The sequence below is a fragment of the Sceloporus undulatus genome, chromosome 9 (genome assembly GCF_019175285.1).
Source record: "Sceloporus undulatus isolate JIND9_A2432 ecotype Alabama chromosome 9, SceUnd_v1.1, whole genome shotgun sequence".
Classification (NCBI taxonomy): domain Eukaryota; kingdom Metazoa; phylum Chordata; class Lepidosauria; order Squamata; family Phrynosomatidae; genus Sceloporus; species Sceloporus undulatus.
Genome location: NC_056530.1, coordinates 13,746,543 through 13,764,222, shown reverse-complemented (window position 1 = coordinate 13,764,222; position 17,680 = coordinate 13,746,543). Strand labels below are relative to the sequence as shown.

Below are 17,680 nucleotides of genomic sequence, written 5' to 3'. Positions count from 1 at the left end.
TCGACTTATACATGTATATATACAGGTAGCATTTGGACGGCAATTTGCTGCTCCCGGAAACTTTGGCAATACTTCTGTGGACGCTCAAGTCCCATTAGATACAGTGGTGTAGTAAAATGGTATCCCTTGTTTTTTTAAAAATGGCAAAATCAAGAGTTTTTAAAAATTTATATATTCTTAAAATATTTTGATGCTTGAAATGGTGGATACAGAGGACCAACTGCAACTTCTGCATCAGAAAAGGCGGCAGCCCTTAGGCCTCGTTGACACATGGAAGATGCTACAACCATGAAGATATGTGCAGACGGGGACCATTGCATAGTCTTGGATCACAGATAATTTGTTCATAGCTCCCCAAAATCTCAGCCCCATCCCCTTTTCATCTCTGCTTTATGAAGGTATATTTCCCCTCTTTCTATCCCTGTCTCTCTCCTCCGCTGTCAACCGCTTGCCCCCTTCTCCATCCCATTTGCATGATGAAGGAAGAGGGGTGGGATGCGCAGCAACTGTGGTAGGGGGTGTCTGACGACAGCCGTTCCCATGGGGACCATGGTAACCTTTTCCTTTGGTTCCCATGGCAACTATTCAGGGGCTTAGAAAGCTTCCTTGTCTGCACTTTCCCCCTTTCCTTCCTTCCCCCCCAAACAGGGCATCAATGTGCCGCTTGCAGACATGGCGGCTGTGCTTTGGAGCAAGGCCTGGCTTGGTCCGAACGACTAGACCAGGTTGTCGGAGCAAGTTTGGAAATACCTTCAGAATTAAAATACATCCTTCCACTTCCCAATATCTACCCTCCTGACAGTCATATGGATGCACTAAGGATCTGGCCGGCAAAGCTGCGCATGTGAATACTGACTCTGTCACTCATGTGCTAGCAATCCAGCTGGCAAAGCTGCACATGTGGACATCAACTCTGGCACTGGAGGGCTACCTCATGCATTAGGGATATGGTTAGCAAAGCTGTCCATGTGAACACCGATTCTAGTACTAGAGGTCTGCCTCATGCACCAAGGATCTGGCTAGCAAAGGCCAGATCAGGGCTGTGGCGTGCGGATGCCGTTGACAAATATAGCAGGAATACCAAGCAAATGCCTTTATCCATTCAGTTTTGCAAAAAGGGTGGCTGGAAGCCATACCTTCGGGGCTGTCTGCACAGCCCCTATATCTCTGTTCCTCGATCTCTGATAAGGCGCTCAACACACAATCTGTTCCGACAACAAGTGGTGTGTGCCTTGGGATGGACAGGAGCAATGCCCCACTGGATGTTCAACCCCCTTTGTGGTGTCACACGGTATGGTCCACATCCCCTGCACTTCCCACTGAAGCCCCTAGTACCCAACCTTCTTAGTGATGCTCTTGGTACCCCTGAAGGACTATCAATACAATCCAAAGTGTGCTGGCCTTGGCTTACCAGGGGCATCATTGGGGAGTGCGGGGGGTACGGACCATACTGGGTGACACTTCGGAGAAGTTAAACAAAACCCACAGAAGTGTGTGATATGCCTTGTTTTTGCCAGTTAGCATCCAGCCCTTGTTCGGTATGGGTGATAAGCTGTCCGCTCCCAAGCCATCCGCTCCCTGCGAAAGAACTCTTTCCCCTCTGGGGTTTCTCACAGCCAGGCCCTCTGCTGCAAATCCCAGCATGCGGGGACCACGTTTGAGGGAAGCATTCCAGATGCTTTGGGGAGTTGAAGAACGGGTTGACTCACTCCCCTCGCGGCGGAGACCAGGCGCGCCTCCCTCCGTCGCCCTCCCTGCCGCCTCGCCAAGCCTGGCCTGTTACCAGGGATTCCGATAAAAGCTTTTAATTACAAATTCAGAAGCTCTCGTCTGGAGAAGCGGAGCCCGGAGCAAGAGGGGGAAGGAAGATCCTTGGACAGAAACTGGCAGCCGAGGCCTCGCAGCGCCCGTGGGCTTCGCCGCCATCATGAGACTGACATGTCGGATCAAGCGCAGAGTGGGCTGACAAGTCCGTCTGGGAAGGAAAGGCACCAAGAAGCCATAGAGGCAGATCCAACTGCAGCTGGCATGCATGAGGCCTAAAATGCAGAAGCCAGGGGTATAGCTATAGCAGGGCAAAGGAGGGCATTGCCCCCCAGATAAGAACCCAGCCTCCCATGGAATTATCATTCAGCCCTCACATTTCTAGCCCTGCAAAGGGTCTGACATTAAAAACCATTGATGTCTAGCATACCCTCTAACTATCCTGGTTTGATATTAATAAAATGTCCTGGTTTCTCTCACCTGCCTCCCACTTTCCCTCTTTAGCCTTGCCTTATGTTGCAAACTACAGTGGGCTCTTGGCATCCGCTGCGGTTTGGTTCCAGGACCCCTGTGGATACCAAACTCTGAGGACGTTCAAGTCCCATTATACACAATGGAATAGTAAAATGATGCCCCTTAGATAAAATGGCAAAATCAAGGCTTGCTTTTTGGTATATATATATGTGTGTGTGTGCGTGCGTTTGTGTGTGTGTGTGTGTGTGTGTGTGTGTGTGTGTGTATATATATATATATATATATATGAGAGAGAACATTTTCAAGCTATGGATGCTTGAACCTGTAGATAAAGAATCTGTGGATAAAGAGGGCTGACTCTCTGAAGATGGCAGCCACAGATGCAGATGAAACGTCAAGAATAAATTCTTCTAGAACATGGCCATGTAACGCAAAAAGCCCACAAAAAACCATTCTGTTTTAAAATAATAGCAGAGACTCCCTTCTCAACTCAAGGCAGCATCTTTAACCATCAAAGAGCTCTTTCCCATCAGAAAGTTCTTCCTAACGTTGAGGTGGAATCTCTTTTCTGGTGGTTTGAATCCCTTGCTCCTATTCTTTGGAGCAGAAGAAAACAAGCTTGCTCCATCCTCACTATGACATCCCTTCACATATTTAAACAGGGCTATCATATCACCTCTTAACCTTCTCTTCTCCAAGCTAAACACGCCAGTCTCCCTAAAGTTGCTTCTCAGAAGGCTTTATGGTTTCCAGACCCTTATCCATTTTGGTCACCCTCCACCTTTTCAACATCTCTCTTTAAAACTGCGTTGCCCAGACCTGGACACATTATCCCAGGCATGGTCCTAAGGCAGACCAATATTCTCAGAGTACTACAGATGCATCTTTTATTTTATTCCAGCTGCTGTGCAGCAAGTTGTAAGCGTTGGTGGAAATTCTACATCCGTTAAGTATAATTAACTAAGTAGCATATCCCAGCCTGACCTCCCAAACCTATTGTACCAGACAGCAGCTGCTCCAAGAAATGGAGGCCTGTTCGGATGGTGACTCGGCACAAGCAGATGATATTTCCATACCTTTTCCTCCAAGGAGCGAGACTGGAATGAGGAATCGCAATGGGATCCTCCTTCTGGTTGTCGCAGCATCTCTCTTTGGTGGGATGGGAGTACATATCATCCCTGACCACCAGCAGAATGGACCTTCTTCCCTCAGAGCATCTCCTGCTCAGGAAATAAGGTTTGGGCATGCCATGATCATGATTATGTAGGGACTGTAGCTATGGGATAGTTACAAATGGTTACACATCCATATTGCATTCAACGTGTTTTGTTAAGAACCATTTTTGTGAGAACAAGTCGGGTGGAGACCAGAGACACTAGAACCCTGCCAATTCTCCTTGCGTTGTTGTTGTTGTGTGCCTTCAAGTCATTTCTGACTTATGGTGGCCCTAAGGCAAACCTATCATGGAGTTTTCTTGACATGTTTCTTCAAACATGGTTTGCCACTGCTATCTTCAGAGACAGAGTGTAACTTGACCAGTGTCAACCAGCAGGTTTCACAGCCGAATCCAGGTCTCCAGAGTGGTAGTCCACCCCTCAAACCATTGCAGCATGCTGGCTCTTGCATTGCAGCCATACTTTTGCAGGCTCCAAGCTTAGCGGAGGAAGGTGGCTTTTCCGCATCTTGGCGTAGCATCGTCCATTTCTTTCCCCTCTTCCTCCTCCTCCTTGCAACCCCAGCTGTTCTTCCCTGCCAATGTTTCTCTCTCTCCCCCAGCCTCAGTCACTTTTCCTCTCCTGCTCATTGACCTTAAGAACACACTCGTTCCCCAACCCAACCAAGCCGGTGTGGGCTTGACAGAAGGATGCCACCTCCCTGCATGAGGAGTCTCCATGCAGAGGCAGGAGCAGTGCGTTGGTGCCCACTAGTGCCAGCCTTCAGGAGCAGCCAGTTTTGGCAATGCTCACAAAACCTCTCCCTCCCCAGGCTTTCTGGCTGTGCCAGGTCCAAGCCCATTGTCAGAACCAAAGATTTCAACGATACAGGTTCCTTTTGATGTTTTTCTTTTTAAAAATAAAATCATTAAAATTTAACTAAGTCACTCCAAAATCACTGTAGCTTCAAGTTCCCATATGGGGAATGAATGACAGTGCTGGGTAGAACTGCAACATCTTGACCAAACACACGGCTATGAATAACATGGCCTGTCTGTCTATCTGCCCTTCCCTTCTCTCACTCCCTTCCTTCCTTTTAAATCTCTTCTTCCTTCCTTCTTTCCCTCTCACCACCTTCCTTTCTTCTCTCTCTCCTTCCTTTCCTTTTCCTCTTTTTACTTTCCCTTCCTTCCTTCCTTCCTTCCTTCCGTTATCATTTTTAATGCCTTTGCTTGATGAAACCAGTGAAGCTTCAAAAGCCTGCACCATGTACAATGTACATTTTGGTTGGCCCCATAAAAGTATCACCGTTTAATGTGAAGTCGAAAGCTTTCATGGCTGGAATCCATAGTTTTTTGTGGGTTTTTCGGGCTATGTGGCCATGTTCTGGAAGCGTTTAATCCTGACATTTTGCCAGCATCTGTGGCTGGCATCTTCAGAGAATGGTGGCATGGAAGAGAGTGGGGTATATATACTGTTGGATGAGAGGAAGAGATTTGCATGTTAACCAGTGTATTGTTCTGTTGCTGAATGGCAAGGCGTCCAGGTGTCTGTTTAATTAATGATCCATTGTCTGCTGGGTGAATCATAGAGTTGGAAGAGACCACAAGGGCCATCCAGTCCAACCCTGATTCTGCCAAGCAGGAAATCTCAATCAAAGCATCCACACTGACAGATGGTCATCCAGCCTCTGTTTAAAGACCTCTAAGGAAGGAGACTCCACTACACTCCGAGGGAGTTTGTTCCACTGTCGAACAGCCCTTACTCTCAGGAAATTCCGCCTAATATTTAGGTGGAATCTCTTTTTCTGTAGTTTGCCTCCATTGCTCCATTATGTCCTATTCTTTGGAGCAGCAGAAAACAAGCTTGCTTCCTCCTCAATATGACACCAAGTATTTAAACAGGGATATCATACCACCTCTTAACCTTCTCTTCTCCAGGCTAAACACCCCCAGTTCCCTAAGTCGTTCCTCATAGGACATGGTTTCCAGACCCTTCACCATTTTAGTCGCCTTCCTTTGGACACGCTCGTTTTTCAACATCCTTTTTAAATTGTGGTGCCCAGAATCCATCTTGCATCCTCTGTATGGAATACCATTATGTGCTTTAGCTGTCAGGGGTTATAGCATTAGTTACTTTAGGAGGCACTTCCTGACAGTAAGGGCTGTTCAACAGCGGAACAAACTCCCTCAGAGTGTAGTGGAGTCTCCTTCCTTAAAGGTCTTTAAACAGAGGCTGGATGGACATCTGTCAATGGGTATGCTTTGAGATTTCCTGCATGGCGGGGGGTTGGACTGGATGGCCCTTGCGGGTCTCTTCCAACTCTTATGATTCTATGGATATTAACTAAATAGACACCTGGAGGCCTTGCCATTCAGAAACAGAACAATACACAGGTTAACATGCAAATCTCTTCCTCTCAGCCAACAGTATATATACCCCACTCCGCTTTTCATTTGCATTTGTTGTGGGGTTGCTGTGGTTGTATGCCTTCAAGTCATTTGTGACTTATGGCAATCCTAATGTGAAAACCCTATGATGGGGTTTTCATGGTAGAATTTGTTCAGATGGATGCAGGATTCCAGGTGAAGTTGCAAACGAGGAAAACAGCTGGTTGGGGAAACTACTCCTAAAGATCCTTTCGGCATTTTCAAATCTTTGAATACCGGTAAGCTCTTGTTAAACCTGCACAATTTTTTTATCCTACAAGTGTAGAAATAAACAGGACTACAACAGAATGGCAGGTTGGCATTGCCTGGCACCTGGACTAATTCGCAGCCAGGCTCAGCCCTGGCGATTGCAGCATTCGTCTGGAGCTGGACCAGAGGCACAAGTTAACAGTGTTCCTGTGTATATGTCCCAGAGTCCAACACCTTCACCAATGACACTGCCTTACCTGCCTTCTATCTGGGATGAGAGCAGGATTTCCAGACAGGTTTGCATCCAGAACCTCTCAGATCAGGAAAGAGCCACTGCCCATGACAGAGTAGAAGAATGTGAAATTCACCTGAGCATCCCAAGTAAGACCCATATGCTGGACATTGAGCATGAGACCCTCTTGCAAAAGCAACATGCCAAAGAAATCCAGGTGGAGTGGAGTGACAAGACAGTAGCACTGCCCCTCGCCCAAACATGCAACGCGCCTGCTCTCTCCTTGGAAGCAAGTTCCTCCCTGTGGAATAGGCACATCTATTAAATATTTAATCTCTGGATAAGACTTTTCTTATTTCATCTGCAATAATCTTGCCACGGACAGATGGTGCCCTGGTGCCCTAGATAGCCAGCAGGGAGTCCTCTGAGCTGGTGTGTGTGTGTATATATATGTGTGTGTGAGCTCAAAGTATCTGAGCCAAGTGGGATGGGAAGGGGGGCTGCGAATCAGTAGCACAAGCCCCCCTTTTCCTCCTGCTTTCTTCAGGCTGAATGTTCAGTCTAAAGGCTCTTTTAGTGCCTCCCCAAACTGCAAAGACCCAATATCCTATGGGATGCAGCCACAGCAGTCAAAGTGAGATCAAAATGCTACAGTTGGGTAGTGTAAAAAACTATGGAGACAAGGAACTCTGTTACCAGGACTGGGGTGAAAGAGGTTAAGTTCTGAGTTCTATTCATACAGTGAATGAGCAGAGCTTGGAACTTTAGTATAAAAAGCTTAAAATGTTTTGTTTACTATTAGTGAACTCAAATATCTCTGTGACATTCTTGTTGGATGAGGAAAACTTTGCACACACAAAGCTATTTTGTTGGGCCCTCAAGTTAGAAACCACACAATAAGACTCAGGTTGACACCTCTGCCCTCAAATGACATACTGTGTGGTTGCCTCTTTCAAAAGTGCAGTTTTAACTTGCATTTTCCTAATCTTTACATTTCGTGACATCCCATATCTTTCGACAGGCCTTTGAGGACAGAGCGTACAAGATCTGTCTCCCCTAAACAAAAGGAGAGCTGGCATGGGAGTGGCGTGGGAATGCTCTTGCAACAAGTCAGCAGGGAGAGGTATGGAATGACTCAAAATGACCGCCACCTGGTGGCCAACTGCTCACGCTGTGGGCATCCCGCATCCCTGTACCCAGGATGGTTTTTCTGAGGGATGCCTGTAATTTGTTGGCAGCAACTTTGGTTCCCATGTTCGAGGAAAGGCAAGACTGTTGTTGTTGTTTTGTGCCTTTCAGATCTATAATGAACCCAAGGCAACCCCAGAGCCAAAGCACTTTAAAACATAGTAAAACCTTGTATGGCATAGTGCAGTGGTGGCGAACCTATGGCACAAGTGCCAGAAGTGGCACTCAGAGCCCTCTCTGTGGGCACACATGCCATCACCTCAGCACAGAGTTCTCCAGAGTTTGTTACTAGAAAGTCAGAGGGACAGGGCACTTTGTGATATATAAGTGGGTTTTGGGTTGCAGTTTGGGCACTCAATCTCTAAAACATTCGCCATCACTTGCATAGTGGTTTGAGTGTTAGACTATGACTCTGGAGACCAGGGTTTGATTCCCCGCTTGGCCATAAAACCCACTGGATGACCTTGGGTAAGTCATATTCTCTCAGCCTTAGGGGAAGGCAATAGCAAACCTCCTCTGAATAAATCTTGCCAAGAAAACCCCATGGTAGGTTCACTTTGGTGTTGCCTTAAATCAGAAATGACTCGAAGGGACAATACAACAAAAACAAGGCAACCTTAAGACACGCTATTCTTGGCAAAATAGCATCAGAGGACGTTTGCCATTGCCTTCCACTAAAGTTGAGAGAGTGTCACTTGCCCAAGGGCCACCCAGTGCGTTTCCATGCCCAAGCAGGGACTCAAACCCATAAATTAAATAAGAAATTAAATAAGGAAGTGGATTTTTGGCTACTTCCTATTTGGCAGTCCTTTAGCACCCAGAGGGCCCTGGAGAGGAAAACTGGGCCCCCAGACCTATGTCCATCAGGATTTTCCCAGCCTCCCAATTAAAACCCAGCCTGCCCAACCTCCCCACCTTGACAACCAGGAAGAAATGCTCAGGGAGCAGGACAGCAGCTAGTGCCTGCTCTTCTGTCTAACTCCAGCTAGTTAACAAACCAGGCTGACCACAGCTAAGAGTACAAAAATAAGATATTTTCCTTGTCATACCAGTTATCAAAGAAACCAAAACCAAAAACCAAAGCAGAGGTAAAAAACAAACAAAACAAAAACAAAAATACAGATATACAAAGCTCAGGGCCGGCCTGACTGCATGCTCCTCAAGTGCCATGCTGTGCTCAAGCCCTTTCCTCCTCCACCTCTGCGATCCTGTGAGATCTCCTGGGGGACAATTCTCCAGCAGTGTGGTGTTTTGCAGGTGCTGTAAAGGGAACAGGGCAAGAATGCCTCAGGCTGCCTTGTCCCCAAAGAAGCTCAGGGCTGGTTCCTTTTTGCTCACCCCCATCACACACACACTCTCTCTTTTTTGCATTTGTTAAGTGTGAGGCCTTCAATTGAGCTTCGGATCAGTCTCTCTGGAAGCGGAGTACGAATAGGCCTTCCCCAGCACCAGTCGGTCCCTCAGGAGCTTGAAAAAGGCATAGTAGTTGCTGAAGAGGATCAGGGCCAGCGAGATAGTCTGGTGCCACTTCTCCGACATGATCAGCGAGTAGAGCTGGTAGAAGATGACAGCCCCTTCCAGCAGGATCAGGATGTTCAAGATCCGCAGAGGTTTGCTGAAAAAGAACTGGAAAAGCCAAAAAGAAAAGGGTCCCTTCAGGAGAGAGATTTGTGGTTTGTTGCACATTGCCTGACCTTTTGTATGCAAGAGGACTAGATTGGTGCTTTTACATTTTTAAATAAATGGGAAAGAAAGTAGCTACAGCAGGGCTATTCAAAATGCCAGTTTGTGGACTGATTCGCACCGGTTTGGTGCTGATTCACAAGCCAGCAGCTGCTGATCCACAGCAAGTTTCCAAGAAAGAAACAGTTGCAGCCAACAGGCGCAAATATGGTTTTAGGTCTTGGCACAATGGGAAAAAGAAATTGCTGGTCCATTGTATCAATTCGTTTGAGAAGCATTGCTCTAAAGCTCATTCCAACCACAACTCATCTGCAGTCCAAAGGGTACTCCACGGCGGATGGATATAAAAGGGCTCCCAAATGGACTGATGAAATGGTATAAGGCTCCCTGATGGGCAAGGCATCTGAAAGCCTCTGCTGGAATGTATTTGCCCTCACAAGCACTCAAGAAAAGCCCTGGAAGACCATGATTTCCATTTCTGACAGGGAGAAACTCAAGCCACCAGGCAGAGGTGTATAAATACAAGACCAAATTCCAGGCACTTTCTGCCTGCTCCCTTTTGATTTATGGCCCCAGCTGCTGAATGGCGTTGTATCAAAACAGTGCAACTCAAGTTATGTGATATGGGGACTGGCATCTTCCCCCCTCTCAAGTGCCAGAGACTGGTATCATGTCTGTGCCTGTTAGCTACAATTCTTTATTTCCTGGAAATCAGCAGTCAGTGCCTCTAGGAATGGTATCAATCCATGGACCACCACTTTGAGTAACACTGTTTTAAGGCATTCCCTAGAGACAATGTGGTGTAATGATTAGGGTGGTGGCCCAGAACTGGGGTGACCCTTGTTCAAGTCCCCATTAGTTCAGTGGATGGCCTTGAGCCAGTAAATAATTCTCTCCCAGGGGTCTCTGTGTGAATATGTGGACATGAGTCTCCTATGAGCATTCTGGAGAGATGAAAGATAGAACAGAAATTTCCTTAATTCATACCCAGTCACCATAAGGGCAAAAACTTACATGAAACCGGAAGTGGGAGACATCTGAAGGCACCGCCACATTGTAATGGCCCACGGCTTTGTAAACGTTTTTGCTGTGCTTCACCAGCACTCCCTGTGGCCACATGCATTCCTCTGTCCACCTGGAAAAAGAAATTAAAAGTCATCTGACATGAGAAGAAAAGGAGAGAGGGACCACTCTGAACATGGCTCTTCTAGTTTGTTATTAAATATAATTAATTTTATTGTGTGAAAGGTTTTACCAAAATTGGTCATGGACTCCCAGCTAGTTCTCTTTTTATTGTGGGTTGGTAAAATCTGCTGTGGGTCATGGAGCCAAAAACTGGGCCCCACACTTCTTGGTATTACTTTGCCCTTGTGTGAACAAACCCCAAAATGTAGAAACTCCCACCCTGGATCATAAATAAGGGTCCATTTGCACAATAAAGGCTTTCCATTCAAAATTGTGCTATCCCTTGCAAATGTATCCAAACAATTTCTAAAAGATGATGATGCTCAGGGATGGAACCAAATCCAGAGGGTTACTTACTGATGCTGCAACACATTGGAGCAAAGGGCCGGGTCGACCTTCTGCCAGCAGCCCAGATGTGCTGCGGCCTTGTGGAGGAGATCGCAGTAACGGGCCGGCAGGAGATGTTGCATGAGGATGACAGAGGTGCTGATGGAGACCAAGAGGAACAACTCACATGACCACCTTTTGTCATAATACTGAGTATTCTGTGGGAAAGAGAAAGATGAAAGAGAGAATGTCACCCACATAAGAGGAAGGATCAACACAGACTTAGCTATGGAGGTGTAGTTACAATGCTTCTCAATGCTGCTGCTATTGTTGTGTGCCTTCAGGTCCATTCTGACTTATGGCATCCCTATCATGGGGTTTTCTTGGCAAATTTCTTCAGAGGGGGTTTGCCTTTGCCACTGCCATCCTCTGAGGATGAGAAAATATGACTTTCCCAAGGTCCTCTAGTTTCCACAAAGATGGGTTTCCACATCATGACTCACTGGGCCACTCTTTCGCATGCCAGATAGGGCTGCTTTAGAGGCAGGGCTGCAAGGCTTCAAAGGTAGGATGGCAGGGGTGAGAGGTGGGACTTTTGGCCACTGCAATTGTGCAATTACTGTAAATGTGACCTGGAATAATTACTATGTCGTAAGCCAGGCTTACAACACTGTAATTACTGAATAGGATGCCAGCCAATATGTTTTTTACCTGTCATTCTTTTGCTATTTTTAAAAACTTCCTTGAGACTCAGCTTTGGGGAAAAAGTGAAGGGGATACATTTAAAAGGAACCTATCCTTTACTCACTTAACATACCTTTACAAACCAGACTGGCACGAATGCCACATAATAGGCACTGAGCATGGAGCTGACCAGCACTTCCTTCATGCGCCAGTTGAAGCCCATCTTCAGATATTCCACCTCATTGCGGATCAGATCCGGGGAGAGGCAGCAGGCATGGGTGGGCATGGCCTCCATGCCGTAGAGCTGCCGGGTGTGCTGCTTCCAGCTCTCCTTGAGGACTGACAGGTAGTCTTTTCCTCTTGAGCCAACGTCGCCGGTGTCCCGAGGGCCAATGTTGGCTACTTGGGAGAAGAGGCCGGTTTTGCGGAAGTCACAATTTAGCTGCAGGAAGGGGACGTACATGCCAAACCTAAGGGAGAGGAGGAAGAAGAAAGCTATTCCAAAATTTCTTGTTTTTTGTCATTCATCTATAGGTACTTTACAAAGAAGGAAAGGGCAGGCCCTTGTCCTGAGAGGCTTACAATGAAAGAAATACTGCAAAGGAGACAACAGAGGAGGGAAATGGAGGCAGCACAAAACTCAAACTTGAATGTAATAATTTAAGTGTTTGCCGTGCAAAACATACAGTGCCCTGAGTGTATTTGTGGTCAACTAAGGGGATTGTTTTGTTGTAGGGTTTCAAAGTTGTCTCATAGCAGAACTGGAAAATATATTTATATCTATCTATATAGATATGAGAAGATTACTCACGGATAGCACAAGAACAAGAGGTTGAGGAGAGAATATGTCGTGAAGAGGTGGATTATTGACCTGGCGAGACTCCAAACAGCCCCAGTAAGGACAGGGAAACAAGTGACCACCAGGAAAATGCAGCGTGGCAGGGAGACTTTGCTGGTATGAGAAGCCTGAGAAGAGAAAGAGAAGCAACAAGGTCAAACTCCACTCTCTCTTTGGCAGGAAAATCAGCAGTGCCCCTGAATTGCTTGTTTGGCTTTCAAAGGATTAAGAATGCAATCTTAATTAGTGGATACATCCACTGATATCAAAGCGACTTAGCTGTGAATAAACATATTTAAAATTGCAACCCTCTGAACAAATCTTGCCAGAAAACTCTGTGATATGTTTTCCCTTAGGGTTGCCATAAGTCAGAAATGACTTGAAGGCACATAACAACAATGTCACTTAACCTGAACACCATCTTAGGAAGCGTCTCCTTCTGCTCACAGCTTACCCTTATTTATGCATTTATTTAATGAATACCAGGGCTCTCCTCCATCCAAGGTGGCTTACAGCATACCACTGAAACTAAACCATCAAGTGAAGCTGTACACCAGCACCCAACTCCTTCTAACCCCACCAATTGTATTTTGCAGGAAGAGAGGGCAACCTGAGGCCCCTCCAGATGTTGTTCGGCCCCAAGCCCCATCAGCCCTAATCAACACAGCCAAGAGCGATGCCTGAAGGGAGGTAAAGCCCAGCAACATCTAGAGGGCTGCATTCTGCCCACTTCCATTTTAGAGGATAGTATCTATTGCAGCGGGTCCCATATTTCAGAACCTCCTTCCCCGTTCTTGCTTGCTTGTGCGATGTGGGCAATGGACACTATCCTCTGGCAAGATCTCTCAGGGAACACCCACTAAAAGGGTCAGGAGATAGAAGAGGATTGTTCTTTCCATAAGAAAAAAGGAATGTAAAGAAGCTCAAATCACATATGACACCCCCCACCCCTCTGGACTGATAGGGCTCCCCGCCTCTACCTCCTTCACCTCCTTCATGACAGCACCAATCAACCTCCGTGCCAGAACAATGGTAGTCACCGCTAGGACATTGAAGTCAATGAGATGAAAATTCTGCAGGAAGAAAAGAAAGGAGAGGCTCTAGTTAGCTCACAAGCCGAAATCTTGCCAAGAGAAGGTCTGGTCACTAAGAAATGCATAAAAACGAATTCCACAAGAGAGCCAAAACACTCCAGCTTCTTATGGATCAATGGGGAGTTTTCCCAATCCAACACTTGTGCACCTTTGCTTTTAGCATGATGTCTACTCTCCTAGAGAAAGAGGGAGTCCCAGAAAATGACCATAAAAATCAAGCAAGCAAATGCTTTACTATTACAGTTGGACAATTGTTTGTGTCTATGGAACTTTGAATGTTTGGCCTAGTTTGCCATCCGATGTTTCAGAATGTCCCTCTGGCAAGAAACCTTTAACAATCCCTTAACCTGGAAGGCAGTGCAATCCCACAATTCACAAAAATCTCTTATCTTTCCCCTCCCTTCTCCAGAGGAATTATTCTGCAGAGAAAAAAACATGTGGGTTTTTGCATAGAAAAAAGTTTTCTGTGAAGAAAATGAGTTTCTTCAGCAGAAAACACCAATTCCTGTACAGTATAGAAAATGGCATGGCATTGCTTTGATTAAAATAGAGTTTGCGTCCTTAGCAAATGTCCCATAACTTTGTATAATCTTACACAGCCTTCATAGTAAACTATTCATGGAAGTAGTACAAGATCTTCCTTTTTAGTAAGGTTTTAAGGGGTTCCCTGTAAAATATCGGGGGTTATTTTTCTGTATTGTAACAAGAAATAAGATTATTTTCAGTGTTTCATATTCTGTCTTTCTTCCATCTCCAACCTTATGTATGTTATATTTTGCCATATATCTCTACCTTACCAGTCTCTATTCAACATATATCTCTACATAACTTATACATCATCATCCTTGTTAAATTATACTTAGTTACTTCCTCTAGTGGTCCTGGTAGTTGGTCCTATCTAGAAACCAGCTTTTTGTCTTACTAAAAATAAAGTTAATTGTGAAATGCCAATATATATATATATATATATATGGGATTATTTTGAACATACAGTTCACTCACATCATATGCAGGCGCGACATACGTGGCTTTCAGCATATGTGGAAAGCCACGCTGGCACAACCGGCGTCGTGCACCGGAAAGAGTAATGGCGCGTGTGCCCATGGTGTGCACCGCCGCGCACATGAGCCCCATTACTTTTAATGGAGCTTGAGCAAACAGATAATTTCCCTTATGTGGGGGGAGCGTGGGTCCGGAATGGATCCCTCACATAAGAGAAAGGACCACTGTATCTGGTTTTACGAAACTGGCTTCATGATTACAATTTGACCTTTTCCTAAACTGTGAAATGACAGACAATGATACCCACCAATGAGGTATGAGAGGGAGGGTGGGACGGTGGATACCACCACACGGTTTTGTAGATGTTGATGTAGTGGACGAAGAGGGCAATCAGATGGCAGAAGAAGAGCTGAAGTTCAAACAAGACGCTTCTCTCGGTGGGCAGCTCCGGGATCTTGCAGTGTTGGAGGGGAACCACCGTCTGGGTCGCCAGAGGAGGGCTGGAAAGGCCTGTCCCTGAACCGCTCCTATGGGGCAGTGGGTAGAGAAAGAGTCAGCACAGGAAAAACAGTAATGCAAATGAAAAATACCCAGGATTGGGGTTTCCCAGCAGACAATGAATCTCCTCTTTGCATATCCTCCCACCCCAAGACCTTGCCATTCAACAACGGAACAATACACAGATTGACATGGACCTCACTCCTCCTGACCCAGGGTCACACAATATGTATGTATGTATGTATGTATGTACATACATACACACACACATACATACACACAACCCACTCTCTTGGATGCTGGCCATGACAATCTTCGACTTTACAATAGCGATACTACTTCTGCTGTTCCCTGAAGTAAGAAAAGTCCCAGAAATGACAGACTCAGAGGGAAATGTCATTGGGCTTGGCCTTTACCTGGTGCGTGAGCGGACGCTGGTGACGGAAGAACTAGTGGAATGACCGGTGCCCCCAGCAGCTCCGCTTTCGCAGAGAGGGTTGCGGCAGTAGGACGTCCGGTTAGGCCCCCGTCTTCCCCCTGCCATAACCACCGAGGGTCAAAGAGGTCTCTGGCTTCTTTCCTCAAATGGTTCCTTTGGCTCTAAGGACTGGAAACAAAAGCTTTGTTATGGCTGGGTAGTAGTTGCGGCTACTCTTTAGCTGGCTGCAAAGCACCACACTAGTATTGATATTTACATGTATCAGTTCAGTATGTAGAGAGATCTTGTAGTGCCTTTGAGACTCATCCAAAGAAAGAAATTGGCAGCATGTAGGTTAAAGTCTACTTCTGCAGATGCATTTGCACATAGACTGAAGTCTCTGAAAGCTCATGCTGCCAACCTCTTTCTTCCAGCAAGCCTCAAAGGTGCTACAAAACCTCTCTACATGTCATCATCATCATCATCATCATCATCATCATCATCTAGGAAAGCTCATGCTGCCAACCTCTTTCTTCCAGTGACTCTCAAAGGTGCTAGAAGAGCTCTCTACATATCATTATCATCGCATCTAAATGCATACAAATACATAAATGTGGACTATATATATATATATATATATATAAACACATGTATGTATGTGTACATACATATCACTGTCTCTGTGTGTATTTATGCGTGCGTGTGTGTGTGTATATATATATATATGTCTATGTACATATATATGTGTGCATATGCATGTGTGTATGTTTGCATGTATATAAACGTCTATATATACACACACATATATGTGTATATATGAGTATACGTATATGCATATGCGTGCATGCATATAAATGTCTCTGTATATATGTGTGTGCATGTGTGTACATATATGTGTGTGTGCATGCATGTATATATCCGCATGTATATGTATGTGTATATATATATATATCTATTTGTATCTGTGTGTATGTGTCCATACATATATGTATAAGTGTATATGTGTGTGTGCATGCTCATAAATGCCTGTGTGTGTGTATATACTTTGTGTGTGTGCGCCATGTCAACCCAAGTCACACTCTCTCAGCCTCAGAGGATGGCAATGGCAACCCTCCTCGGAAGGAGCTTGACAATGGGCTGCATCCACACTGGAGAGATAACCCGGTTTGGCACCGCTTTAACTCTGGCTCACTGCTATGGAATTCTGGGAGTTGGAGTTTGTTGTGGGGCCCAGGCCCCACAACAAACTCCAACTCCCAGAATTCCATAGCAGTGAGTCATACAACAAGTTAAAGCGGTACCAAACCGGGTTATCTCTCCAGTGTGGACGCATAGACATACAAAACACAGCCGCCCCCTTACGAAGCCCAAGGGTCCCTTCCCTGTGCAAGAGTCCCTTCCTTCCTTCCTCACCCATCTCCGCCCGGCTTCCTCCACTTCGGGTCCAGAAGAGAGCCGCCTCCGCCGCCTCCAAGGGAGACAAGATGGATGGATGGATGGATGTAGGCAGCGGTGACGGCGGCCCCGCCAGGACAAAAGGCCTCCGCCGCGAAGGCAGCGCCGCCATGGAGAACTGCGCATGCGCGCCACTAAACAAAGGCGACAGCTGCTGCTGCTGCACGTGGCGGGAAAGGATGGATGGAGGGGGCTTTGTCTCTCTTTCATTGGGGGACTTTGGGGGATTGTGGGTGGGGGGTCTTAGTATCCCACCTCCCCCATGGGGACCAAAATCTGTGGGTGCTCGTCCCCATTAAAATTCGATGGGGCATCATCATTATAGTGGCCCCTTGGTATCTTCTAGGGCAGTGGTCCCCAAACTGCCCTTTAAGAGACTTTTGGACTTCAGCTCCCAATAAGCCTAAGCCATGTTGGCCAATAGTCTGGGATTCTGGGAGCTGAAGTCCAAAAGCCCTTAAAAGAGTATACAGTTTGGGGACCACAGTTCAAGGGTTTGGTTCCAGGAAACCCCCCCCCCCCCAACCAGTATCTATGGATGACAAAATCCCCAATATATAGTGGGGTGTTATTACTACTACTACTAGTACAGTGGGCCCTTGGTTATCTGTTGGGGTTTGGTTGCAGGACTCCCCCCCCCCATGGATGCTCAAGTACCATTAAATACAATGGGTATTATTATTAGTAGTAGTAGTACTTGGTATCTTCTGGGGTTTGGTTCCAGGACTCTACCCCCAAGTACCAAAATCCATGGCTGCTCAACTCCCCATTATATAGTGGGGTATTACTACTACTACTACTACTATTTTGGGCCCTTCATATCTGTTGGGGTTTGGTTCCAGGCCCCCACCCACATGGATGCTCAAGTCCCATTAAATCCAATGGGTATTATTATTAGTCCTTTGTATCTGTTGGGGTTTCGTTCCAGGACCCCCCCCCCCAAATACCAAAATCCACGAATACTCAAGTCCCATTACATACAACAGCATAGGGAAATGGCACCCCTTCTAGTAATTTGTGTGTATACCTACACATACATACATAT

General features: G+C 46.2%; 1 protein-coding gene across 2 annotated transcripts; it reads right to left on the bottom strand.

Moving 5' to 3' along the window:
- Positions 1 to 8,464: 8,464 nt before the first annotated feature.
- TMEM39B (transmembrane protein 39B) lies at positions 8,465 to 16,777 on the bottom strand. 2 transcript variants are annotated; one of them, XM_042441291.1, is made up of 9 exons: positions 16,594 to 16,777; positions 15,179 to 15,369; positions 14,572 to 14,791; positions 13,158 to 13,241; positions 12,142 to 12,296; positions 11,464 to 11,800; positions 10,677 to 10,864; positions 10,149 to 10,269; positions 8,465 to 9,077 (listed from the first exon to the last, which is right to left on the bottom strand). In XM_042441291.1, exons 2-9 carry the CDS (start codon positions 15,304 to 15,306, stop codon positions 8,841 to 8,843), a joined length of 1,470 nt encoding a protein of 489 aa, XP_042297225.1. In that variant the 5' UTR covers positions 15,307 to 15,369; positions 16,594 to 16,777; the 3' UTR covers positions 8,465 to 8,840. The 2 variants fall into 2 exon arrangements, with proteins under 2 accessions (XP_042297225.1, XP_042297224.1); XM_042441290.1 differs by having other exon boundaries at positions 13,149 to 13,241; positions 16,594 to 16,776.
- Between the last annotated feature and the right edge of the window lie 903 nt (positions 16,778 to 17,680).